This window comes from Lepidochelys kempii, chromosome 5, assembly GCF_965140285.1.
Source record: "Lepidochelys kempii isolate rLepKem1 chromosome 5, rLepKem1.hap1, whole genome shotgun sequence".
Lineage (NCBI taxonomy): Eukaryota > Metazoa > Chordata > Testudines > Cheloniidae > Lepidochelys > Lepidochelys kempii.
Window position 1 is genome coordinate 708,579 of NC_136384.1, and position 25,609 is coordinate 734,187.

The 25,609-nt window shown below is 59.3% G+C and overlaps 3 protein-coding genes across 7 annotated transcripts in view; 2 read left to right on the plus strand and 1 right to left on the minus strand.

The window, feature by feature from the left end:
• Nucleotides 1–493: 493 nt before the first annotated feature.
• Nucleotides 494–18,977, plus strand: RGP1 (RGP1 partner of RAB6A GEF complex). Of its 3 annotated transcripts, none has more exons than XM_073343272.2 (9): nucleotides 494–599; nucleotides 1,398–1,536; nucleotides 13,533–13,669; nucleotides 14,120–14,203; nucleotides 15,141–15,290; nucleotides 15,378–15,524; nucleotides 15,992–16,119; nucleotides 16,418–16,595; nucleotides 17,652–18,977. In XM_073343272.2, exons 2-9 carry the CDS (start codon nucleotides 1,421–1,423, stop codon nucleotides 17,873–17,875), a joined length of 1,164 nt encoding a protein of 387 aa, XP_073199373.1. In that variant the 5' UTR covers nucleotides 494–599; nucleotides 1,398–1,420; the 3' UTR covers nucleotides 17,876–18,977. The 3 variants fall into 3 exon arrangements, with proteins under 3 accessions (XP_073199373.1, XP_073199376.1, XP_073199375.1); XM_073343274.2 differs by lacking the exon at nucleotides 494–599 and adding an exon at nucleotides 606–738; XM_073343275.2 differs by lacking the exon at nucleotides 16,418–16,595 and having other exon boundaries at nucleotides 17,652–17,744.
• An 813-nt stretch (nucleotides 18,978–19,790) lies between these two features.
• MSMP (microseminoprotein, prostate associated) lies at nucleotides 19,791–23,500 on the minus strand. The gene is made up of 4 exons (XM_073345438.2): nucleotides 23,389–23,500; nucleotides 21,768–21,876; nucleotides 20,897–21,082; nucleotides 19,791–20,049 (listed from the first exon to the last, which is right to left on the minus strand). Exons 1-4 carry the CDS (start codon nucleotides 23,498–23,500, stop codon nucleotides 19,791–19,793), a joined length of 666 nt encoding a protein of 221 aa, XP_073201539.2.
• Nucleotides 23,328–25,609, plus strand: part of LOC140911056 (uncharacterized) — a 28,922-nt gene continuing 26,640 nt past the window's right edge. For 2 of the 3 annotated variants that reach the window (XM_073343277.2, XM_078852686.1), the window contains exon 1: nucleotides 23,328–25,052. The gene's annotated coding sequence lies outside the window, so the exon portion shown is untranslated. The remainder of the gene's footprint in view (nucleotides 25,053–25,609) is intronic. The other variant, XM_078852685.1, reaches the window with a different exon arrangement.

The following is a 25,609-nucleotide window of genomic DNA, read 5'->3' on the forward strand; positions in this document are numbered from 1 at the left end:
CGTCCGCCTGCACCCCTCCCCCCAGTACCTGTCTGTCTGTCCGTCCGTCCGTCCGCCTGCAAACCCCCCCGCCCAACGGCTGTCCGCCTGTCTGTCCGCCCGCCGGCCGCTGACCTGCCGGCCTCACCCCGCGCGAGCTCTGCGGGCCCGGAAGGCGGGACTCGGGAGGAAACCGGCCCGAAGCCCAACCGGCTCGGCCGGCGGGGGGAGCGGGGACCGGAACGCGAACCCGGCCGAGCGGCGCCCGAACCTTCCCGAGCGGGGCCGAATGGCGGGGCCCGAACCGCTCCGAGCGGAGCCGACGATTCCCGAACGGAGCCGAGCGGAGCCCGAACCTCTCCGAGCGGAGCCGAATGGCGGGGCCCGAACCGCTCCGAGCGGAGCCGACGATTCCCGAACGGAGCCGAGCGGAGCCCGAACCTCTCCGAGCGGAGCCGACGATTCCCGAACGGAGCCGAGCGGAGCCCGAACCTCTCCGAGCGGAGCCGACGATTCCCGAACGGAGCCGAGCGGAGCCCGAACCTCTCCGAGCGGAGCCGACGATTCCCGAGCGGGCCGGGGTCGCTGTCTGCGCTGCCGAGGGTCCCTGTGTCCCGCCGGTGAGTGAGCGGGGCCCGCGGGGGGGTCCCGCGTCCGCCGGGGCGGGGCTCGGGGGAGGCCCCGCGGCAGGAAGCCCGGGCTGCCGTCTTGGCCGAAGGCCCCCCGGACGCCTGGGTCCCAGCCCGGCTGCCCGCGGAGGTTCGGGTCTCGGCGGGTCTCAGGGTCCGCCCGGGGTGCGGTGGGGGGCGCGGTGGGGTGGGGGTGTCTCTGACGCGGGGGTTCGGGTCCCCCCCGGCAGACATGTGGGTTCACCCGGGTCTGGGGCTGCCCCGGGGTGCGGTGGGAGGGGGTCGGGGCACGGTGGGGGGGTGTCTCTGACGCGGGGCTTCGGGTCCCCCCCGGCAGACATGTGGGTTCACCCGGGTCTGGGGCTGCCCCGGGGTGCGGTGGGAGGGGGTCGGGGCACGGTGGGGGGGTGTCTCTGACGCGGGGCTTCGGGTCCCCCCCGGCAGACGTGCGGGTTCACCCGGGTCTGGGGCTGCCCCGGGGTGCGGTGGGGGGCGCGGTGGAGGGGGGGTGTCTCTGACGCGGGGGTTCGGGTCCCCCCCTGGCAGACGTGCGGGTTCACCCAGGTCTGGGGCTGCCCCGGGGTGCGGTGGGAGGGGGTCGGGGCACGGTGGGGGGGTGTCTCTGACGCGGGGCTTCGGGTCCCCCCTGGCAGACATGTGGGTTCACCCGGGTCTGGGGCTGCCCCGGGGTGCGGTGGGGGGCGCGGTGGGGTGGGGGTGTCTCTGAGGCGGGGGTTCGGGTCCCCCCCGGCAGACGTGCGGGTTCACCCAGGTCTGGGGCGGTTGCAGGTGCAGCTGGCGTGGCCGGAGCCATGATCGAGGTTCTGGCCCAGCTGAGCCGCGGGCCCGTGTTCCTGGCCGGGGAGATGCTGGAGTGTGGGATCGTCTTCACCAACCCGCTCTCGGCCACCTCCACCTCCGCCAGCAGGTACCAGCCCCCCGCCAGCCCCAGGGAGATGGGGTCCCAGCCTGGGCGGCCCCCGGAGCAGAGTGGAGGCCAGGGCGGGGTCCTGGGAGGAGAAGGGGGCTGGGGGGGATGCTGTGGCCTTGTCACTTCACAGCCTTCCCCACCCCAGGGGGCCCCTCTGCTCAGGCAGCACCCAACTGGGACTTGCCTGTCCCCTGCTTAGTCAGTGACCAGGCCTGCAGGGTCAGCTCCGTTTGGCCAAGGGGAATAAACTAGGCAAAGGATCTGTCTCTGGGGGTGAGGCCTCCCCACCCCCAGTTTGGAGTGATTGAAATGACACACAAGGTTACAGGGGAAGAAGGGGGCTAAACTGGCTTTTAAACCTGAAGGACTGGTTCCACCGGGACGCCGGGTCACTGAGAGGAGAATAGTAACTTACCGGAGCACCCAGGGGCTCCGCTTGGCATCAGGACATCTTTGTGCTGAGCAGTGCACAGACATACAGCCGGGGTCCTGCCCCCAGAGACCTCGCACACCACCATGAGGAGCCGTGGATGAAGGGCCAGGGAGGGGGTGACAATTTGCAAGTACATAACTGCCCCACAGCCGTGTTAATTTTGCTGAGCAAATTCATCCCAAAGTTGTCAAGGTACAATGATCCGCACAGAGCTCCACCTGGAGACGCGGCCACGAGTGTTGAGAGAAAAGCTTTCGGCAGTTGAAAAAACTGTCAGAAGCACCTGTTCTGAAATACTCTGAGATTGACAAAGGGCTGAGGTCTTGGGTGATGCAAGCTCGTGGTTTTGGGGCTGACCTCCTGCAAGATGATTCCCCCAAAGCAAGGGTGAAAGCACAACTGTGACGAAGTGGGACTGTTCTTAATGTTTCCTCTGAATAGTGTGGGGGTGCCTCAGTTTCCCCTAGGCAGTTCTTAAGTATCTAGGTGGTGGGGTAAGGGTGTATGATCATTGCAGAGCCCTAGAGGGCCGGTGTGTGCAGGAGTCTGGACACAGAGAATGGCCGACACCCTGTTTCCTGGCAACTGATGGCCTGGGCCCTTCCCCCCTGCGAGGTGAGAGCTAAAGGGTTGGAGAACAAAGGAATCAGGTGACCACCTGGCCCGGGAAAGGAACAAAGCCCAGAGGAGGAGGGGCTGGAGGGAGTTTCAGTTTGGGGCTGGCTGGGACATGGAGTGAAGTGCAGACGTGGTTGTCTGGCTCACTGCCCCCCAGAATGGACCCAGCTGAGGGGTCCCGTTCTCTGCACCTGCAAGCTCTGTTTTAGACCACGTTCCTGTCGTCTAATAAACCTTCTGTTTTACTGGCTGGCTGAGAGTCCCGTCTGACTGCGAAGTTGGGGTGCAGGACCCTCTGGCTTCCCCAGGAGCCCCATCTGAGTGGACTCACTGGGGGGAAGCGCACGGAGGGGCAGAGGATGCTGAATGCTCCGAGGTCAGACCCAGGAAGGTGGAAGCTGTGTGAGCTGTGTGTCCTGAAGACAGGCTGCTCACAGAAAGGCAACTACCCCAGAGTCCTGACTGGCTTCATGGGGAGCAGTTCCAGAGCATCGCCCAGGGACTCTGTGACAACAACTCAGCAGAACTATGCTCAAATTGAAAAAAAAAAAAAAAAAAACCCAAAACACTGGCAGCTGTTTGTGTGCAGCGGCATTCAGAGAAGCAGATGGAATGGTGAGAGTCGTTCGGAAAGGGAGAGAGAATAAGACTGAAAATATCATGTTGCCTCTGTATAAATCCATGGTGCGCCCGTACCTTGAACACTGCATGCGGGTGTGGTCGCCCCATCTCAAAAAAGATGTATCTGAATTGGAACAAGTACAGAAAAGGGCAACAAAAATGATGAGGGGTACGGAACAGCTTCCATACGAGGAAAGGTTAATAAGACTGGAACTTTTCAGCTTGGAAAAGACCCGACTAAGGGGCGATATGACAGAGATCTATAAAATTGTGACTGGTGTGGAGAAAGCAAACAAGGACGTGTTATTTACTCCTTCTCACAACACACGAACTAGGAGTCACCCACTGAAATGAACAGACAGCAGATTAAAAACAAACAGAAGGAAGTATTCACACAACGCACAGCCAACCTGTGGAACTCCTTGCCAGAGGATGGTGTGAAGTCCAAGACTATAACAGGGTTCAAAAAAGAACTAAACAAGTTCATGCACGATAGGTCTACCAATGGCTATGAGCCAGGATGGGCAGGGATGGTGTCCCTAGCCTGTGTTTGCCAGATGCTGGGAATGGGCGACAGGAGATGGATCACTTGATGATTCCCTGTTCCGTGCATTCCCTCTGAAGCACCTGGCATTGGCCGCTGTCGGAAGACAGGATACTGGGCTAGATGGACCTTTGATCTGACCCAGTTAGGGTGACCAGATGTCTGGATTTTACAGGGACAGTCCCGGTTTTGGGTCTTTTTCTTATATAGGTTCCTATTACCCCCCACCCCCGTCCCGATTTTTCACACTTGCTGTCTGGTCACCTAGACCCAGTATGGCCATTTTTATGTTCTTATGGTCCAAGGCTGGCACTAATCTCTCTGAATGAAGCAGGAAAAAGATTGCCACTTAATGGCGAACTGCCACTCCAGTTTTCTCTAAATTTGGGCTGGTACTGTACAACCTGTAATGTAGGGTAAATCATAGTTTGCTCACCATGGGATGCCAGGTGAATTAATAAGAGAGAATGGCTCATATCACAGATCCACAGGATCGGTGCTACACCCCCAGCTTTGGAACGGTCTTTCAGAGGAGCCCCCTCAGTGTGCCGGACCCCCTAAGGGTCTCATTCTTCCTCCAGGGTAAGCCATTCCATAGGCGCCAACTTTCCCCGGCGCCGGTGGGTGCTCACGCACCCCTGGCCCCGCCCTGACTCCACCCTTTCCCCACCCTGCCCCCGTTCCAACCCCTTCCCCAAAGTCCCTGCCCCTATTGGACCCTTTCCCCAAATCCCTGCCCAGGCCCCGCCTCTTCCCGAGCGCACCGCATTCCCCCTCCTCCCCACTCCTTCCCAGCGCTTGCCGCGCGAAACAGCTGTTTCACGGCGCAAGTTCTGGGAGCTAGGGGGGAAAAGCGGGTGTGCGGTGCACTCAGGGGAGGAGGAGGAGCAGAGGCGGAGGTGAGCTGAGGCGGGGCGGGGAGCTGCCGGTGGGTGCAGAGCACCCACCAATTTTTACCCGTGGGTGCTTCAGCCCCGGAGCATCCACTGAGTCGGCGCCTATGAGCCATTCGGCTTCACTGCCCCCTCAGACTGGACTTCTGGGCCTGCAGCCCCCTGCTTTGCCCGTGAGCGCCACTCACTGAATCCCACGGAGACAGACCCAGATGGAAACTCGTCCACCCCTCGGGGATGAATGTACCTCGCCCAGCACCTGCAGTGACAGTCCCACAGCGCTGCCAGAGCATCCTCCAGTCTGACCAGCCCAGAGCCCAGCCAAGCTGTAGGGAACCCATTTCCTTGGATCTCCTTGGTCAGACTCCAGGTGAGAGTCCCAGCTCCGATCCCCATCTCACACCTCCCCAGTCCTTTGTTCTCCAGCTGGGGAATGCTGCTCAGCCTCCCTGCTGAGAGGTGGGAAATCCCGATCCCTCTGGGTCTTCCGTCTCTAAGTGTCGATGTCCCAGCGACTGGATTTGCCTTTGTCTTTTCAAATGCTCCATTGATGTGGGGCCTGGGCCCAGACAGCTTGGTGATACCCACAGCTGTGTCTCCCAGCCTGCTCTGAGAGCGAACAGTCCCTCCCAACCCACAGGGTAACAATGCAGAACAACGAAGCTGAGGCACAAATAGGACTCATAAAAATGTTACAGAACATTCCCACTTAGTAACAGCTCACGATTCACAAATGGCTCATTGTGGCTGTTCTGCTTGATAGAGCAATTCAAGTACACCATGCCAAGACCCTGCTATGCACAGTCAGCTGGGTCAGCAGGAAAGTGCAGGTGGCAAGGACCTTGATTAAGAGGTGAAAAGCTCTGTTGATTCAAGGGAGCCATACCTAGCAGACTCTTACAGCATTCGCAGTGCTTGTTAGCATCACCAGCACACCAGTTAGAGACTTGTGGACAGAAGGATAGAAACCTTAATTCTGAATCTCCTAAGCATCTTGAGCCAAGGACTGCCACCCTCAAGTCCAGCAGAGCCTCAGCGTTACAACCCCTCGGGAATGGAGGTTGTTCGTAACTCTGAAATGTTTGTAACTCAGGACAAAACCTTCTGGTTCTTTCAAAAGTTTACAACTGAACATTGACTTAATACAACTTTGAAACTTGACTGTGCAGAAGGAAAATGCTGCTTTTAACCCTCTGAATATAAAGGAAACAAAAACAGAAAAAGTTTCCTTAGCTTGTCAAATCTTTTTTTGAACTTTCCCTTTATTTTTTAGTAGTTTATATTTAACAGTACTGGGCTGGATTTGCTTCTTTCTTTCTTTTTCTTTTTCTCCTCTGCTGCTGTCTGATTATGTACTTCCAGTTCCAATTGAGGTGTGTGGTTGACTGGCGAGTTCTTAACTCTGGGGTTTGTAACACTGAGGTTCTGCTGTACTTACAAAGCGCAATGGGCCAAGCAACTAAAACAGAAGAAATACTATGATATAAAATGTCAAAGCAAGGCAGTTACCCCCATTGCAAGTGGGAGAGAATGTCAGACACTCAGGAGATAATGGCTAGCAGCCTGCTGAGGCAACAGCTGTACCATCCATGCCAAAGCTGAGTGTCAGAGCTTAGACTCTCCCCCAGAGTCAGTTGTGCAAAAGCAAAGGAGGGTATCTAACTCTAAGCAAAGACAGCTCTAGGGCTGTGTTTGCTAGATGCTGGGAATGGGCGACAGGGGATGGGTCACTTGGTGATCACCTGTTCTGTTCATCCTTCTGGGGCACCTGGCACTGGCCGCTGTCGGCAGGCAGGAGACTGGGCTAGATGGACCCTTGGTCTGACCCAGTCAGGCCATGCTTGTGTAAGGCTACTCAAAGCACTGAGCGTAATGGTTGTGCTTTTGCCCCCGCCAGCCAGAAAAGCAGGCCCAGGTGGCGGATCCACCTCAGCAGCCTGTCAGGTCACTGCGGAAGGGAGTGTTTTGAGAACAAGAAACGACCATGTGCTCCAAACTCCTCAGAGGTTCAGGGGGGTCGTTACTGCCAGGGGGTCAGTATCTCGACCTCTGTCCCAGAGGCGTGCATTTGGGGGCTGTGTTAGTCGGCTAACTCGTTTGCAGATGTCGCTTTCGTTGGTGTTACGTTTGGTTCCCGTGTAATTTAAAAAGAAAAGATGTAACAGCGTCTCCTGGGATCCGTAGCGGCTGCTCCCTGTCACGTGAGCCAGGTGTCACCCTTTGTTACCACACTCTTGCCGCATCACTGGGGCCGAGGAATAAAGGTCCGTCCTTTCCTGCACTCTGTTTCACCCCTTCACTCCAGCGCGGTCCCCAGAGGCCCGCCTGGGGAGTCTCCCTGTCCTGAGCCCTAGTGCAGGAGACACCCGCGGTGCTGCTGCAGACGTGCCGTCTGGGGAGGCTCTTGGGGGCGCTAGTGACACGCACTGGAGGGGGCGGCCTGGGCTCAGAGCACACAGCAGCACAAGAGAAAAGGCCCCGTTTTCCCCAAAGTCCCAAAGTGCAGAGAAGGGATTACTGAGAAGGGTGGATGCAGCTTTCAGAGGTATCCCTGATGGAGATACGCACCTGTCTCCCGAATCCAGCATCTTGGGGTTTCCTGGTATTGGTCCAGGTCGGAAACCGGCTGGGGGAGTTCACCTCCCGGCGGACACAGCCTCCTGGCCTTGATGTGTACATAACAGAGGGGCGTCTAGCCTGACCCTCCTGGAGTCAGTCCCGGGAGAGCTGGGTTCAGCAGGCTGGAGCATTTGTCTCCAACTTCAGTTTAATCTGCGCAGAGAGGGGTCCATTTGTAGAGCTCCTCCATCGTTCTAAGCCACCCCTCAGAACGCAATATTGTATGTGTCCCTTTTGATTTGTATCCATCACCAGCCTCTTAAGAATGACTAGAACCGTGGTTCACCCGGCAGTGTACATGAGCACTGCCCCCCTGACCAGTCAGCAAAGGCATTAGAGAGCACTCCTGTTTCTGACACAGACTTCCTGTCTGACCCTGGGCAAGTCACTTCGTCTCTCTTGGCCTCAGTTCCCCTTCGTCAGATGGGGATAATAATGCTTCCTCTCTGCCTCGTCTGTTTACACTGTGAGCTCTTACAGTTATCATAGTATCATAGAAGATTAGCGTTGGAAGAGACCTCAGGAAGTATCTAGTCCAACCCCCTGCTCAAAGCAGGACCAATCCCCAACTAAACCATCCCAGCCAGGGCTTTGTCAAGCCAAGTCTTAAAAACCTCTAAGGAAGGAGATTCCACCACCTCCCTAGGTAACGCATTCCAGTGCTTCACCACCCTCCTAGTGAAAAAGTTTTTCCTAATATCCAACCTAGACCTCCCCCACTGCAACTTGAGACCGTTGCTCCTCGTTCTGTCATCTGCCACCACTGAGAACAGCCGAGCTCCATCCTCTTTGGAACCCCCTGTCACGGAGTCCCCGGTGATGCTCTGGAACTGCTCCCCATGAAGCCAGTCAGGACTCTGGGGCAGTCGCCTTTCTGTGAGAAGCCTGTCTTCAGGACACACAGCTCACCCAGCTTCCACCTTCCTGGGTCTGACCTCGGAGCATTCAGCATCCTCTGCCCCTCCGTGCGCTTCCCCCAGCGAGTCCGCTCAGGCGGGGCTTCTGGGGAAGCCAGAGGGTCCTGCCCCCCAACTTCGCAGTCAGACGGGACTCTCAGCCAGCCAGTAAAACAGAAGGTTTATTAGACGACAGGAACATGGTCTAAAACAGAGCTTGCAGGTGCAGAGAACAGGACCCCTCAGCTGGGTCCATTTTGGGGGGCAGTGAGCCAGACAACCACGTCTGCACTTCACTCCATGTCCCAGCCAGCCCCAAACTGAAAACCCCCTCCAGCCCTTCCTCCTCTGGGCTTTGTTCCTTTCCCGGGCCAGGTGGTCACCTGATTCCTTTGTTCTCCAACCCTTCAGCTCTCACCTTGCAGGGGGGGAAGGGCCCAGGCCATCAGTTGCCAGGAAACAGGGTGTCGGCCATTCTCTGTGTCCAGACCCCTGCACACACCTGCCCTCTAGGGCTCTGCAATGATCATACACCCTTACTCCACCCCCTAGATATTTAAGAACTGCCTAGGGGAAACTGAGGCACCCCCCACACTATTCAGAGGAAACATTAAGAACAGTCCCACTTCATCACACCCCCTTTCAGGTAGTTGAAGGCTGCAATCAAATCTCCCCCTCACTCTTCTCTTCTGCAGACTAAATAAGCCCAGTTCCCTCAGCCTCTCCTCATAAGTCATGTGCCCCAGCCCCCTAATTATTTTCGTTGCCCTCCGCTGGACCCTCTCCAATTTGTTTTCATCCTTTCTGTAGTGGTGGGACCAAAACTGGATACAATGCTCCAGGTGTGGCCTCACCAGGTGCCAAATAGAGGGGAATAATCACTTCCCTCAATCTGCTTTCAATCCTCCTACTAATGCAGCCCAATATGCTGTTAGCCTTCTTGGCAACGAGGGCACCCTGCTGACTCATATCCAGCTTCTCGACCACAGTAATCCCCAGGTCCTTTTCTGCAGAACTGCTGCCTAGCCAGTTGGCTCCCAGCTCTTCAGGGCAATGGCTGACTAACTTTGTCTCTGGGCAGCACCCAGCACACCGGGGCTCTGATCCTGTCTGGGGTCCCAGGCACTACTGAGCATTGCTAATAAACAGAGAGCTTTGCACATCTCTCAGCCCTCTGCAGAAGGCTGACCCTGGAGCCAGGCTTGCAGTAAGAGCTGGCGGGCAGAATCTACAGCCTGCTTTGAGCATGGGAGGGAGCAAGTCCCCAGGTCACGGTATCCCCACTGAGATTCCTAGATTCCAAGGCCAGAAAGGACAACTGTGGTCAGTCAGTCTGACCCCTCCCCCCACCCCATCTAATGCAGGCCCTAGGACCGGCCCGACCCCCTGCACAGCACGGGCCCTAGGACCGGCCCGACCCCCTGCACGGCGCGGGCCCTTGGACCGGCCCGACCCCCTGCACGGCGCGGGCCCTTGGACCGGCCCGACCCCCTGCACGGCGCGGGCCCTAGGACCGGACCGACCCCCTGCACGGCACGGGCCCTTGGACCGGCCCGACCCCCTGCACGGCACGGGCCCTAGGACCGGCCCGACCCCCTGCACGGCACGGGCCCTAGGACCGGCCCGACCTCCTGCACAGCACGGGCCCTTGGACCGGCCCGACCCCCTGCACAGCACGGGCCCTAGGACCGGCCCGACCTCCTGCACAGCACGGGCCCTAGGACCGGCCCGACCTCCTGCACAGCACGGGCCCTTGGACCGGCCCGACCCCCTGCACGGCACGGGCCCTAGGACCGGCCCGACCCCCTGCACAGCACGGGCCCTAGGACCGGCCCGACCTCCTGCACAGCACGGGCCCTTGGACCGGCCCGACCCTCTGCACAGCACGGGCCCTAGGACCGGCCCGACCCCCTGCACAGCACGGGCCCTTGGACCGGCCCGACCCCCTGCACAGCACGGGCCCTAGGACCGGCCCAACCCCCTGCACAGCACGGGCCCTAGGACCGGCCCGACCTCCTGCACAGCACGGGCCCTAGGACCGGCCCGACCTCCTGCACAGCACGGGCCCTTGGACCGGCCCGACCCCCTGCACAGCACGGGCCCTAGGACCGGCCCAACCCCCTGCACAGCACGGGCCCTAGGACCGGCCCGACCTCCTGCACAGCACGGGCCCTAGGACCGGCCCGACCTCCTGCACAGCACGGGCCCTTGGACCGGCCCGACCCCCTGCACGGCACGGGCCCTAGGACCGGCCCGACCCCCTGCACAGCACGGGCCCTAGGACCGGCCCGACCTCCTGCACAGCACGGGCCCTTGGACCGGCCCGACCCTCTGCACAGCACGGGCCCTAGGACCGGCCCGACCCCCTGCACAGCACGGGCCCTTGGACCGGCCCGACCCCCTGCACAGCACGGGCCCTAGGACCGGCCCGACCTCCTGCACAGCACGGGCCCTTGGACCGGCCCGACCCCCTGCACGGCGCGGGCCCTAGGATCGGCCCGACCTCCTGCACAGCACGGGCCCTAGGACCGGCCCGACCCCCTGCACAGCACGGGCCCTAGGACCGGCCCGACCCCCTGCACAGCACGGGCCCTAGGACCGGCCCGACCCCCTGCACAGCACGGGCCCTAGGACCGGCCCGACCCCCTGCACAGCGCGGACCCTAGGACCGGCCCGACCTCCTGCACAGCACGGGCCCTTGGACCGGCCCGACCCCCTGCACAGCACGGGCCCTAGGACCGGCCCGACCTCCTGCACAGCACGGGCCCTTGGACCGGCCCGACCTCCTGCACGGCACGGGCCCTTGGACCGGCCCGACCTCCTGCACGGCACGGGCCCTTGGACCGGCCCGACCCCCTGCACAGCACGGGCCCTAGGACCGGCCCGACCTCCTGCACAGCACGGGCCCTTGGACCGGCCCGACCCCCTGCACGGCACGGGCCCTAGGACCGGCCCGACCTCCTGCACAGCACGGGCCCTTGGACCGGCCCGACCCCCTGCACGGCACGGGCCCTAGGACCGGCCCGACCCCCTGCACAGCACGGGCCCTAGGACCGGCCCGACCTCCTGCACAGCACGGGCCCTTGGACCGGCCCGACCCTCTGCACAGCACGGGCCCTAGGACCGGCCCGACCCCCTGCACAGCACGGGCCCTAGGACCGGCCCGACCCCCTGCACAGCACGGGCCCTAGGACCGGCCCGACCCCCTGCACAGCACGGGCCCTAGGACCGGCCCGACCCCCTGCACAGCACGGGCCCTAGGACCGGCCCGACCCCCTGCACAGCGCGGACCCTAGGACCGGCCCGACCCCCTGCACAGCGCGGGCCCTTGGACCGGCCTGACCCCCTGCACGGCGCGGGCTGTAGATCTTGCCAACGGAATTCCCAGAGCAGATCTTTTAGAAAAACATCCCATCTTGATTTAAACGTTGTCAGTGATGAAGACTCCACCGTGGCCCTTGGTAAGTTCAAAGTATTCAAGATAGTTAAGTCCAAAGCTGACTGTAAAGAGTTAGAGGGGATCTCATGAAACTGGGTGACTGGGCAACAAAATGGCAGATGACATTCAGCTTTGATAAGTCCAAAGTAACGGACATTGGAAAACATAATCCCAACTATACGTGTATGATGATGGAGTCTAAATTAGCTGTTACCTCTCAAGAAAGAGATCTTGGAGTCACCGTGGATAGTCTCTGAAAACTTCAGCTGTACGTGCAGCAGCAGCCAAAAGGGCTAACAGTATTAGGAACTATTCAGAAAGGGATACAAAATAAGACAAAATATCACAATATTGTAGTATGCCATCATGTGCCAGCAATGCCCTTCTGCCATGTACATTGGCCAAACCGGACAGTCTCTACGCAAAAGAATAAATGGACACAAATCTGACATCAGGAATTATAACATCCAAAAACCAGTAGGAGAACACTTCAATCTCCCTGGTCACTCAATAACAGACCTAAAAGTGGCAATTCTTCAACAAAAAAACTTTAAAAACAGACTCCAACGTGAAACTGCAGAACTGGAATTAATTTGAAAACTGGACACTATCAAATTAGGCCTGAATAAAAACTGGGAGTGGTTGGGTCATTACAAAACTTAATTTCCCCCATACTAATTTCCCCCTACTGTTACTCACACCTTCTTGTCAACTGTTTGAAATGGGCCACCCTCATTACCACTACAAAAGTGATTTTTCCTCCCTTGGTATCCTACTGTTAATTGAATTGTCTCATTAGACTGACCTCCTACTTGGTAAGGCAATTCACATCTTTTCATGTATTTATACTTGCTCCTGTATTTTCCACTCCATGCATCTGATGAATTGGGTTCTAGACCACGAAAGCTTATGCCCAAATAAATGTGTTGGTCTCTAAGGTGCCACAAGGACTCCTCGTTGTTTTTGCTCATATAATGAGACTATATCATCTTTTTTACCCCAAATAAAGAACAGAAATATGTATTGAACACGTCTGCCTTTTCTGTGGTATAATTGATAACTAACATTTCCATCGAGTAATGGACCAATACCGTTGTGAGGAAGCTTTTTGTTCCTAATAATTGTCCTTGACTCTGACAGCTATAGATTTCTCCCTGTGTCCCTTTGCTTCCCTTGTCAATTTTCTACAATTCCTACTTTCTGATTTATATTCATTACTATCAACTTGCCCTTTCTTCCATTTGTAATATATTACTATTTAATTTTTTATAGCTGTCCTTAACTTCCTCTCTAAACCAGGTCAGTTTTTTAACCGGCGTGGTGGTCTTCCTCAATTGTGGGAAGCTTTTTGGGCCTCTAGTAAGGTGTTCTTAAATGATCCCAAATTACCACTCAATTTTTTCTGATTCAATTATTCGCAATAGCTGATTTAGCTTCTAATTGTTTTCAGCTTTGTGAAATTGGCCCTGTTAAAAGACCAAGTGTATATATTATGGGTCTGGACTTTATTCTGCTTGCACATTATAAATGTGATCAAGTCATGATCACTGGTACCTAAGCTACCATTAACTTTTAGTTCTTTGATCAGTTGCTCTTTGTCTGTTAGGACAAAGTCTAATAAAGAATTTCCCCGGTAGCAGCACCTGGACTAAGGGGGCTGCAGTTTGGGGGTCTGCTGGATAGAGCTGTGGCAGAATCCTATGGCATGGGGAGGGGCATCTCCCTAACCATCCAGGTTTTATACGTTAGGTGCTGTCCTGACCCTGGGCTCAGCACCCGCAGCTGGAGAAGTGCAGCGAGTGGGGTTCCGGGGCATGTGATGTCACGGGGAGCAGAGTGATTCCCCTTGTGTCCTCCCCTCTGGGTGCGTTGCCTGACTTGGTGTCTGCTGGGCTATGTCTCACTGCTTGTCTCTCTCCTCTGCACCCAGTGAGATGCTGGCATGGGCCAGCGCCCAGATTCACTGCCAGTTTCATGCCAGCGAGAACCGGGTGGCGCTGCCTCCCTCGGATGACAGCAAGCACGATGTGCAGGCTGAGAACGAGACAGTGTTTGTCCCCAACAGAGGTGAGTGCTGGCCTGGCCTCTGTTATGCCGGGCCTCAGGGTGTGTGTCAGGGGGAAGGGTGCCCGTGTGAGGGGATGCAGCAGGGACTTGGAGTAAGAGACTGAGAAGAGATAAAATAGTGACTGGTACTGAGAGAGCTTGGGGGGCTGCTCCGTAGCATGCTGAGATGCAGGGCAGAGAATCCCTATTTCCCACCTTCGGCCCCAAACAGTGAGATTCAGAAAAGCAGTGACCCCAGCTAGGATTAAGCTCTTGGAGCTGTCAGGCCTGCGGCTCCAGGGCACATCAGATGCTCTAGCAGTTGCCTCTCTCGGGTGACAGGCAGTTGGGCAAGGATGCCTCCTGCACTGAGCACTGTCTGGGAGGGACGTGTCAGGGGTGGGGGGACACTGGGCTGGTTGCGCCTGGTGCTCTGGTCCTGTGCAGCAATTATTGTTCTTTACCTTTCAGGAGAGCGGGGTCAGTGTATCCTGTCCACATCCCCAAAGATTCTCTTTTGTGACTTGCGCCTGGATCCCGGAGAGTCGAAATCCTGTAAGGACTGTGTTCTCGTCCCTCGGGGAGAGAGGGGGCTTGTTTCACGGCGCATTTATCTCCCTGGCTAGGTGTAACTCATTTTGTTCCTCAGCCTTCCTGATTTTGTCCCTGTAAGCTTGTGCTGTTCTTTTGTATGCCTCCTTAGCAATACATCCAGGCTTCCGCTTCCTGTAGGATTCCTTTTTGATTTTCAGGTCATTAAAGAACTGCCGATGGAGCCATATTGGCCTCTTACTATTCTCCTACGTTTCCTTCGCACCGGTCTAGTTTGCAGTTGTGCATTTACTATTGTGTCCTTGAGAAACTGCCCGTTGCCCTGAACTCCTTAGTCCCTTAGATTTTCTTCCCTTGGACCTTACCTACCAGTTCTTGGAGTCTGTTAAGGTCAGCTTTTGCGAAATTTATTGTCCTTATTCTGCTGCTCTCACTCCTTCCTTTCCTTGGAATCATGAAATCTGTAATGTCCTGATCCCTTTCTCCCAGTTGCCTTCCACCTTCAGATTCACAGCCAGTTCCTCCCTGCTGGTCAGAATGAAGTCTAAAATAGCTGTCCCCCGGTTACTCCCTCCACTTTCTGAAACAAAAAGTTGTCCCCAGTGCATTCCAAGAGCTTCCTGGGAATGTTGGGGTTTGCTGTGGTACTTTTCCCACAGATGTCTGGGTAGTTAAAGTCCCACATTACCACCAATCCACCGAACCCCACGACGCCTCGGGTCCCCGTCTGTGAAACGGGGGTGGTAGTACGCCTCTGTGCCCCAGGTGGGGGCGCTGTAGGGGTAATTCCCTCAAGCTTGTGAGGCTCCGGCGTTCTTGAGGGGAGACTGCAGGGGAGTGTTGTGTGGAGTATAGGCCAAGCTGGCTCCCACAGATAAGGTTGCTCAACTCTTTCCGTTGTAAGACCCATGGACAGTGAGCCCTGCCCCCCTCCTTTCAGACTCGTACTGCGAGACGCTGCCTGTGGACGGGCCGCCCTCCTTCCGGGGGCAGTCAGTGAAGTATGTGTACAAGCTGACCATCGGCTGCCAGCGGGTGAACTCTCCCATCAAGCTGCTGCGGGTGCCCTTCCGGGTGCTGGTGCTGCACGGTAAGGCCTGCTGCGGTACTCTCCCGGCAGGGCAGGGCATGCCCAGCCCACTGCCAGGCTGTGACCCTTTCTGCGCTCTCTCCCCAGGGCTCAAAGAGTATCAGTTCCCCCAGGACGAAGTGGTCGCCCCCTCAAACCCCTTCCTGGAGGAGGAGGAGAGGGTGAAGAAAGACTCCCGGCTGGCGGACCTGGCCACGGAGCTGCTGATGGCAGCCACCTCCCGGCGCAGCCTGCGTAGGTTGTTCCCCACCTGATCGTACCGTCCCTCCCTGCCCCTTCCAGCTCGTGCCTGGTCTGTGCGGTCTCTGCCCTGTCCCCAGCGGGCGTGCGCACTGCTGCCTATTCGTCTCCCATTCCCAGCTCCCTGGATTCCTCAGCAGCGGCTCTGCAGATCTTTCTTACCAGCCAATCCAGCAGCCTCGCTGCGTGTCCAGAGCCCTGACGTTCTGACAGCTGCCCCACGCTGCCCTGCCTGTGTAAGGCCCTAACAGATCAAAGCATCTCTGTCCATAGCCAGCCAGGGCCCTGTTGTGACCAGCGTGCACAGTGCGTGTGCTGAGGGGTCCCCGATGCTCCCCGAGAGCTGTCCTCAGCAGGAGTCCAGTCTTTCAGGGGCACAGCCATGCTCTTGGGCTGGGGCTTTGTTCCAGGCGGGGAGTAGCAGCAGCCCTGGCTCATCTGCCCGTCTCCTTTCTCCACAGACGTGTATAACATCAGCAACACCCGGGGGAAGGTGGGCAAGTTCGGGATCTTTAAGACTGTCTATAAGATTGGAGAAGACATCCTCGGGACATTTAACTTCTCGGAAGGGGACATCCCCTGCCTGCAGGTGAGTGCAGCTCCTGCTTCCCGGCCACGCGGCCAAGCAGCCCGTCCCTTGTCTGGCCAGGGGTGCACGTGGGCAGGCGGGCTCGCAGCAGTGCAGCAGACACTGGGCTGCTTTGGGCGCTTCTGGGCAGTCCAGAGTCCTGCCTTGGGCTTCCTGGTGGGTTTGGTTTGGGCGGGGGCTGCGAGCTGTTCAGAGCTAGGCCCCTCAGAGCCTTCTGCCGAGCTCTCGGCTGGGATCGCGCAGCGGTGTCTGAAAGCCAGGGCGCTTTGCCCTCCCCCATGTGTGTGCCTGCTCCCAGTACTCGGTGAGCCTGCAGACAGAGGAGAGTATCCAGGAGGAGTTCCAACGGCGGCGCGGGCAGCCCGTCTCCTACAGCACACACGCCCGCCACCAGGAATCCTGTCTGCATACAGCCAGGAGCAGCTTCAGCCTTCCCGTCCCGCTGAGCTCCACGCCCGGCTTCACCACCAATATCGGTGAGTGCCCGGAAGGGAGCTGCTCGTGCTCACGGCTGGGGGGGGGTTGGCATCGCCCCACTGCCATCCCTAGAGGCTCCTGCCCCTGCCTGCTCAGACGCCTGCTCAGACTCCTGCCCTGCCCTGTGCTGGCATACCCCCGTCAGAGACAGGCGCCAGAGAGGAGACAGCTGTACCGGTGCTGGGGGGGTTGCTGCCTGTCACGGCGTCCCCGAGCGATGCTCTGGAACTGCTCCCCATGAAGCCAGTCAGGACTCTGGGGCAGTCTCCTCTCTGTGAGCAGCCTGTCTGCAGGACACACAGCTCGCCCAGCTTTCCCCTTCCTGGGTCTGACCTCGGAGCATTCAGCCTCCTCTGCCCCTCCGTGCGCTTCCCACAGTGAGTCCGCCCAGGCGGGGTCCTGGGGAAGCCAGAGGGTCCTGCCCCCCAACTTCGCAGTCAGACGGGACTCTCAGCCAGCCAGTAAAACAGAAGGTTTATTAGACGACAGGAACATGGTCTAACACAGAGCTTGCAGGTGCAGAGAACAGGACCCCTCAGCTGGGTCCATTTTGGGGGGCAGGGAGCCAGACAACCACATCTGCACTTCACTCCATGTCCCAGCCAGCCCCAAACTGAAACTCCCTCCAGCCCCTCTTCCCCTGGGCTTTGTTCCTTTCCTGGGTCAGGAGGTCATCTGATTCCTTTGTTCTCCAACACTTTAGCTCTCACCTTGCAGGGGGGAAGGGCCCAGGCCATCAGTTGCCAGGAAACAGGGTGTTGGCCATTCTCTGGGTCCAGACCCCTGCACACACCTGCCCTCTAGGGCTCTGCAATGATCATACACCCTTACCCCACTCCCTAGATACTTAAGAACTGCCTAGGGGAAACTGAGGCACCCCCACACTATTCAGAGGAAACATTAAGAACAGTCCCGCTTCGTCACACTGCCCTCTTAGAAAGGGGGACCCCTTCACCAAGCTGGCTGGAGATAATGTGGCTGCTGAGCGGGGACCCCCTGCCGTGCCGTCCAGGTGTCGTCGCACTCACAGCCTCTGACCCTCCTTTCACCCACAGTGTCTCTGAAGTGGAGGCTGCACTTTGAGTTTGTGACCTCCCGGGACTCAGGGGAGGCCCACACGGTCCCTGAGAACCCGTCGGAAACCATCACCTGGACTGGGGTGGAGCAAATCGAAGTGGATACCTTCAGCTGGGACCTGCCCATCAAAGTCCTGCCGACCAATCCCGTCCTGGCCTCCTATGTGTCCCAGTTCTCCAGCACAAACTCCATCACTATCTGAGCTGGGGCAGGATCTAGGTGGGAGCCTGGGGCGCCATTCACGTCACCTGCTAGGGATGGCAGCTGCCGGGCGGTGGGGCACAGGCCCACTCGGAGGCCCTGTGCCAGCTGGGCGGCCCTGCCTGTTTGAGAGACAACACTCTGTGCCCAACACTAGCTGGCCTCTCCTTCCTGAGCTGCGTCTCTGGGCCGGGAGCCAGGCTCCTGGTCCCCTGGGTGTGCACAGGAACCCCAGTGCTCTCTATAAGGGGGATGACTAGCAGTGCGCGGCCTGGCTGCTTTCTCCCCAGTGTGGGGCCTTGTGCCCAGCCCAGGGTCGCCCTTCCAGTGACTACCCGCACCAGTCTCCTAGGAAGCCCACGTCCATTCCCGCTGGGATCTCCCCCCCTCCTCGCCACGGGAAGGACCCCATTTCCAGCTGACACATGTCCAGTGCCCTTGCTGGGAGCAACAGCCCTCCAGCCTGTGACCGCCCTGAGGCGTGTCCATCCCGCATGGGAACTGCAGCCCCCTCTGGTAGAGTCAGCTCCCGGCCTGGGGCAACCCCAGCAGAGGGGAAGCAGGTGCCCTGCACGCCCAAGCTGAGCTCCTGCATGTAGCTGGCTTCCCCAGGGAGAGGCCAGGGTCCCACGGAGGCAGGGGCAGGTGCTGCTGCTCCAGGGCCTTAGACCAGGGGGCCCCGCCTGGGCTGGGAGCAAGGAGATCCTGGCCCGGAGGCTGGGTTCTTGGCCCTGCTCTCCCTAGGGCGGATGGGTGGTGCCTCTTCTCTCCCTGCTTCTGGGCCGGGCCAGGCAACGAGGTCAGTGTAACTCCATCGCTCGGGCAGTGAAATCCCCCCTGCAGCCGAGCGACGTGTCACACCCCCCTGCCCCCAGGTGCGGGCAGCACTGGGTCCCATCGACCGGCACCCAGGGAGAGCCCCGCCCATCAGGGCAGGCAGCAGCTTCGCTGAAGCCCTGGGGCACCCAGCGCTGTGCTCCAAGTGCTGGGATTGACCGGGGCCAGGCAGCAGAGGGGCCAGGCCCGACCCCTCCAGGCTCCTGAGTTCTCTCCCCGCTGTCTGCTCTGGGTGTGCAAATGAATAAACACCTGAGTGCCCAGCCCACAGCCTTCACAGGTCCTTACAGCAGCCCTGGCTCTGCTCTGCGCCGGACGGGGTGGGGGAGGTCCCTGTAACAGCCCTAGCTCTGCCCTTTGCGGGGCATGGATCTCTGTAACTGCCCCAGCCCTGGGGAGGGGGGAGGTTCCTGTAACTGCCCTAGCCCTGCCCTGTGCTGAGGGAGGGGTCCCTCTGGCAGCCCTAGCTCTTCCCTGCGGGGTGGATTCCTGTAACTGCCCCAGCTCTGCCCTGTGCTGAGGGAGGGGTCCCTCTGGCAGCCCTAGCTCTTCCCTGGGGGGTGGATTCCTGTAACTGCCCCAGCTCTGCCCTGTGCTGAGGGAGGGGTCCCTCTGGCAGCCCTAGCTCTTCCCTGGGGGGTGGATTCCTGTAACTGCCCCAGTCCTTGGGGAGGTGTGGGGGGGATCCCTGTAACTGCCCCAGCCCTGCCCTGTGCTGGGGGGACGGATCCCTGTAACTGCCCCTGCCTGGTGGCGGGGTGCTTCCTTGCTGTCCGACAGGCCATTCCGGCCACGTCCCATCCTGGCTCTGAGCAAACGGCCCCAGTGCTGCTGCGTGTGGTCCGGCCTGCCCCTTGTGGGAGGTCAGCGTGTGCTCCGTGCAGGGGGTGTGATATGGGGCCCTTTCCTGCTATTGGGAGCTGTCCCCTCCCAGACAGTCACTGACCAGAGACCTCGTGGGATTTAATTCAGACTTTTATTGCAAGAACAGAAACATCTGCACAAGGTTCTGCACAGCATAGATGTGGCGCTGGCCAGGCCAGGCTGCCGGGGCAGCCAGCTCACAGCCGGCGCTCAGGTCACTTCAGCTCACTGAGCCTCAGCAGGGCTCCTGGGCTCACACACTTCCCATCTGCCCGCTCTCGCCCAAGGGGGCCAGACTCCTCTCCTAGGAATGGCCTGGGGCACCCCGTGCCCCCAGCACACGGCTGCCTCCGGGCCGAGCTCTCCTGCACCAGGGCTGGGGGGCGGCACGTGGTGCAGGCGGGCGTCTTCCTCCCCAGGGAGCTGTGGGTGCAGGGGCTGCAGTGGTTCCAGAGGAGGCTTTTGCCCCCACACCTCAACGGCAGGACAGAGCCTCACCCATTTCACCAAAAGGCAAAGGGGCCGGCAGGCGAGGTGCAGTGACTTTGCAAGCAGGGTGTGTGCGTGCAAAGGGCCCGGGCCTCCACAGCACTCGCTGGCCCTGTGTCACTGCCCTGCACTGGGGCTGCTGGCCTGCTGCAGGGGGAGGCCCAGGGTGCAGTTCCTAGGTGATGCAGGGAGAGACGGAGGCTGCCACAGTGCTGTGCGAATTCGATCCTTTCTACGGGGAGATATTAGAAAAGCAGCTCTCCACCACCTCAGCAGCCAGAAATCGGCCTGCCTGCTCCCTGCAGGGCTGTGTGCCTGGAGGGAGCCCAGCTCGGCTGCCCAGCCCAGCCCCCAGGAAGGCATCGCGGACTCCTCCTTGCTCTCCTTGGTGCCCACAGAGCATTGAGGCTATTGCACTGGCTGAGCTCACAGATCCAGGGCACTCAGACAAGCATCCCCTGCTTCCCAGGCCTTCCTCAGAGGTGTTTTGGCTGGGGTTTGAAAAAGGGAGCAAGGGGCTCGTCCAGCGCCCCCCCCTCCCCCGTCTCTGCCGGGACCTCCCTTCGTGTGTGTGAAGCCTGCACTGGGGCGCGGGGGGGAGCCCTGGTTTGGTTCAGGAAGCTGAAGGCAAAGGCAAAGCCGGGGCAAGGCAGTGCTAGGTTGTAAATATTAACTTAGAGATTCCAGTAGTGGGCGGCGAGTGGTTTCCCTGGAAGGCGGCTGCAGCGGCGTCCCACGGGACGTGGTGCAGGGACGGAACATGCAAGAGACGCGTCAGGGCGGTGGCGGTTCGCGCTGGGCCGGGGTGGAGGCGGTGCGTCCCCGCCTCTACCTGCTCAGCCGAGTCTCTAGCACCTTGTTGATCGTTGGCTCCGGGGTGCCGGCCGAGCCCCACTCGTGCTCCAGGCTGTTGACGCAAGGCAGGCTGGGGTTGGCTTTCTGCACCACCGAAATCTGGCAGGTCTGCGAGTCGTAGTGGGCCATGCACCAGTCTGGAAAATCGATGGGGTGCTGGGTGCTGGACAGGAGAGAAGGGAGAGGGGTGCTTTGTCTGCAGCCATCCTGCAGGAAGCGGGGAAGCTGCCTGGAAAGCCCAGACCCTACGGGGCATCGGGAGGGATCACAGGCCGGGCCAAGTGGCTCCTTAGTGCATTCCACTGACTCACCTGTAAGGTAAACGGGAAGCGCTTCCCTCCCCCAGGCCTGGCCACGGCCTAGCCCCGCTCCTGCGCCTCCCGGCTACCCCACAGGTCAGCCTCTCTCCGGATTTCCTGTGTCAGTGATACTTCTCCCGGCCCCCTCCATGAACTGCCCCAGCCCTGAGCACAGCCCAGCCCCACGGTGCCCCGGTCTTACCTCCCCCGGCCTCCTCGCCTCTGCCTCCCAGCGCAAGTGGGGTGCAGCTGTCTGCTTGGGGTGCAGCTACGGCAGCACAAGGGAGATGCCATTTCCGTTCCCTGTAGGCCCCAGCCCCCACACAGGTCCCAACGTGGCCCTGCAGCCCCTTGCGCAGGCGGGGTGCCGGGTGCCGACGCTCCGGCTTGCACCGCAGTGGGGCCTGTTTGCTTGTCACATGGACAGGCTGGCGCTTGCTCCGCATGCACGGCCCCCGCCACCAGGGGCTGATCCCTGACCAGGGCTCCTGGGGCAACCACAATAGATGGAACCACAGCAGCCACCCTCCCCGGCACGTCCCCACTTACATCTCACAGCAGCCCACGCCGACGGGATGGAGGCAGGTGCAGAGCAGGCAGGTGGTGCTGAGCCAGGACTCCCCCAGGGTGAACTGCTTCCCTTCATAGTGACAGGGAGCTGCAAGGAAGCCGGCCCCAATGAGCGCACATGACCCTGCCCACCCAGAGCATGACCCAGGGCCCCCCAGCTGCTCTGCAATGTGAGAACAGGCTGGGGACCCCCAGGCCTGCTGCCTTCTCTCTGCCATGGGAAAGGACAGGCTGAGAGCGTGACCCCAGGGCCCCATTGCCTGCCCCTGATGTGAGAAAGGGGGTGGGGGAGCGACCCCAGGTCCCCCAGCCTGCTCCGCAATATGGGAAAGGAGCTGGGAGAGTGACCCCAGGGCCCCCCACCTGTCCCCAGTGTGAGAAAGGAGCTGGGGGAGTGACCCCAGGGCCCCCCACCTGTCCCCAGTGTGAGAAAGGGGCTGGGGGAGTGACCCCAGGGCCCCATTGCCTGCCCCTGATGTGAGAAAGGGGGTGGGGGAGTGACCCCAGGGCCCCCCACCTGTCCCCAGTGTGAGAAAGGAGCTGGGAGAGTGACCCCAGGGACCCCCACCTGCCCCCGATGTGAGAAAGAGGGGGGGTGACCCCAGGTCCCCCCAGCCTGCTCCGCAATATGGGAAAGGAGCTGGGAGCGTGACCCCAGGGCCTCCCACCTGCCCCCGACGTGAGAAAGAGGGGGGGTGACCCCAGGTCCCCCCAGCCTGCTCCGCAATATGGGAAAGGAGCTGGGGGAGTGACTCCAGGTCCCCCAGCCTGCCCCCGATGTGAGAAAGAGGGGGGGTGACCCCAGGTTCCCCAGCCTGCTCCGCAATATGGGAAAGGAGCTGGGAGAGTGACCCCAGGGCCCCCCACCTGCCCCCAGTGTGAGAAAGGAGCTGGGGGAGCGACTCCAGGTCCCCCCACCTGCCCCCGATGTGAGAAAGGGGCTGGGGGAGTGACCCCAGGTCCCCCCACCTGCCCCCGATGTGAGAAAGGGGCTGGGGGAGCGACCCCAGAGCCACTCCCCCAGCCCTGTGCCGCTGAAGATAACCAGTAACTCCCGCCCCACACTCATGCCTGGGCTCCGGCACCAGGCCGAGAAGCCCCCGCAGCTGTGGCCGGGGCCAGAGAGCAGACACGTTTCCACCTGTTTGCCTTCTTGGCAAGTCTCTGTGCCACGTCCTCCTGTGCTGTGAGACGCAGTGAGGCCTGGACCTGATGCAGACACGCGTCACTCCTGCCCACCCGCGGCTGTGCCCCTCGGCACGGCCCCAGCACTCCTGCCCGCCTGCAGGGACGGTGACCTCCGCTTTCCCTTCGCTGCCTCGGCCGCGTGCCTTGCCCACGGCCCAGCTCTTGGCAGCAGCTAGGCCATGGCCCAGCAGGCCAGCTCTCAGCCAGAGCCCAGGGGAGCTATGCTGTGGGCTACGGGCTGCTTTTCAGTCATCACTGGCCCGTAATCACACTCCCAAGGCTCAGCCCAATTTGTTTATTGCTTTGCAGCCCGGGAGCCCGGAGCTCCCACTGCCCTGACAACCCCAAGGAAAAGCTGAAGGCCTCTCCCAGCACCTGCACATCCCAGCTGTAATCTCCGCGGCTGCCTTACCTTGCGCCTGGAAATAACATTTCGCCTGGGACCCCTGGAGCTGGAGGAGGAAAGAGACCAGCAGGCAGATCCTGCCCCAGGCACAGGCAAGCTTCTGCCCCTTCCTGGCCATGGCAGCAGTTTGTGCTTGGACCCTTCTTAATCCTGATGAAGTCCCCCTGCTCCTCTCTCTCCGTCTCTGTGCTTTGCTCCTTCTCTCTCCCTCTCCTGTCTGAACGTCTCCTCTCAGTCCCACCAGGAGACATTTATAAAGTTCAGCTTTATGACCCTGGCCACCAGCTGTGCCCCACTGGAAAAGTTGTAAAACTCATTTCCTGATGTGAAAGGCATGAAAACAAGAGGTAGGATCAAGATTTTTAACAAGCTGTGAAAAGCTGATTCATGCCCTCCAGAACCGGCTCCAGTTGGAAATCCTGGCAGGTGCAAGGATTGGCAGAGAGGTCATGGAGCAGGGACCCTCTCTGGGTCTCCATGTGCAGGGTCACTCAGAGACAAACCACCAGGGCTGGCAGTGACGGGGGTCAAGGGAAAGAGGCCTTTGTGGAAGCTTCCCCGGTTCTGTTGAGCTGTCTCTCATCCCGGAAAACCTCCACCAGTGAGATTTCAGGGGGTGTTTTGTTTCTGTAGTGACCAGAACCTTCAGCTCCTGCAAAGCACTAACTAATTGGGCTTTGTCTCCTGATATTAACCAAGACAGTCAAGCGTCCATCGTGTGCAAAAGCAAGGAAACTAGCGCCCAGTCAAAAGATGAAGTTGCACACAAACCTGGCTACTATTCCCTGCAGAAAGCCCGGGACCAAAACTACCAAGCAACAAAGCAAACACACAGCCGTCACCAGACAACACACCGACAACCCCCACGAGACCCAATGTGACTACAGCTACCAACAACAACCGGGGCCATGAGTACAGTCACACCATGACTTCGGCCATCCACAGAGACAATGGGTCGAATTAATACCTGGTGCAAACCCAATGGATTTCTCTGGAGTTCCATCAGGGATGAGCCCCCATGAGTTGGAGTTCAGAGCTTGTCTGAGCCTTCTCCCTTCACCAACCATGGCCACAGCCTCCCTGCCAGGATGCCCTCGTCTCCCTGATGAGCAGAGTGCCTCAGAGCTGCTGCAGAGCAGAGAGCTCGCCTGCCCCTGCGGGTCCGCACGCACGTGTCAGGGAATTCACCCCTCTGGCACCCTTTGAGCAGCGGAGCACATTTGCACTCCTGGTTTTGTGGGTGCCCATCCCCCCACTGGTTGTCTCAAAGGGGCCGCAGGTGTGGGGGTGTGGCAATGCGCAGTGGGAGGGAGTGTTCAGTCCCCTCCTGTCACTCCCCCACTGGTGAGACACCGCTGTGGCCAGGCCAGAGGCGGGTTCTGCCAAGCGACAGGAGCCGCAGTGCAGCTAACTTCAGTGTCCTTGGGGTAGGAAAGGCACCAGCGACTGACCGGGACCCTGAACTTCAGACGGGGAATCTCCATCAAATGGGGGATTTATCAGATGAGGAAATGAAAACCCTCAAACTCCGCATGGAGGTTGCGGTAATAAATGTGCGAGATGCACGACGGCGTGGACGCATGAGCCGCCTGGTTAATGGCAGGTCCCGGGTTACTGGTGCCAAGCAGTAACCGCTCAGAGCCTGGAAACAGCCCGAGAGAGGCCAGGAGGTAGGAGCCAGGTGTACAGCAGGGAACAAGCAGGAAGGAATTGGGAGGCTAAGGTGAATTAGTAGAAAAAAGAACCAGAGACATAAGAACAAGAGATTCTTGGAGCAGATGAGAAGCAGGAAGCCTTTGAGCGAACCAGCTGATCTGCCAAATCAGCAGGGCATACAGAGAGCAATCATGGAAAATAAGGATATTGCTGAGAGGCGACACGATTTCTTTTCGTGTCTGTTGGGGAGATTCCTGTTCTGGACCTGCTCCTTTCTGGTAAAAAGGATGCGGTGTTTCCAGAGACCGAGGTGTCGGAAGTGGGGATACCGGAAGAAATTGATAAATCAAAGAGCCACAAGTCCCCCAGCCCAGATGGCACAGCCCTGAGTTCTGCAGGAAATTACACATGAAGTGGTTAATCTGCTAACACAAGTTTGCAACTGCTCCTTAGAATCAGCTACTGTGCCAGAGGGCTAGAGGGTAGTAGCCAGACTGGGTCGGACTCAAGGTCCTCTCTCTCTCTCCCAGTGGCCTTTGCCAGCTGCTGCAAAGGGAGGTGCAAGAACCCC

Coding starts and splice junctions, on each gene's coding strand:
- RGP1 (XM_073343272.2), top strand. CDS start 1,421: ATGATCGAGGTTCTGGCCCAGCTGAGCCGCGGGCCCGTGTTCCTGGCC. Junction 15,291..15,377: donor CCGGGTGCTGGTGCTGCACG/GTAAGGCCTGCT, acceptor CTCTCTCCCCAG/GGCTCAAAGAGTATCAGTTC. Junction 16,120..16,417: donor GGGACATCCCCTGCCTGCAG/GTGAGTGCAGCT, acceptor GCCTGCTCCCAG/TACTCGGTGAGCCTGCAGAC.
- MSMP (XM_073345438.2), bottom strand. CDS start 23,500: ATGGCCAGGAAGGGGCAGAAGCTTGCCTGTGCCTGGGGCAGGATCTGC. Junction 21,877..23,388: donor ATGTTATTTCCAGGCGCAAG/GTAAGGCAGCCG, acceptor GCTTCCTTGCAG/CTCCCTGTCACTATGAAGGG. Junction 21,083..21,767: donor GGCGTGGGCTGCTGTGAGAT/GTAAGTGGGGAC, acceptor TCTCCTGTCCAG/CACCCAGCACCCCATCGATT.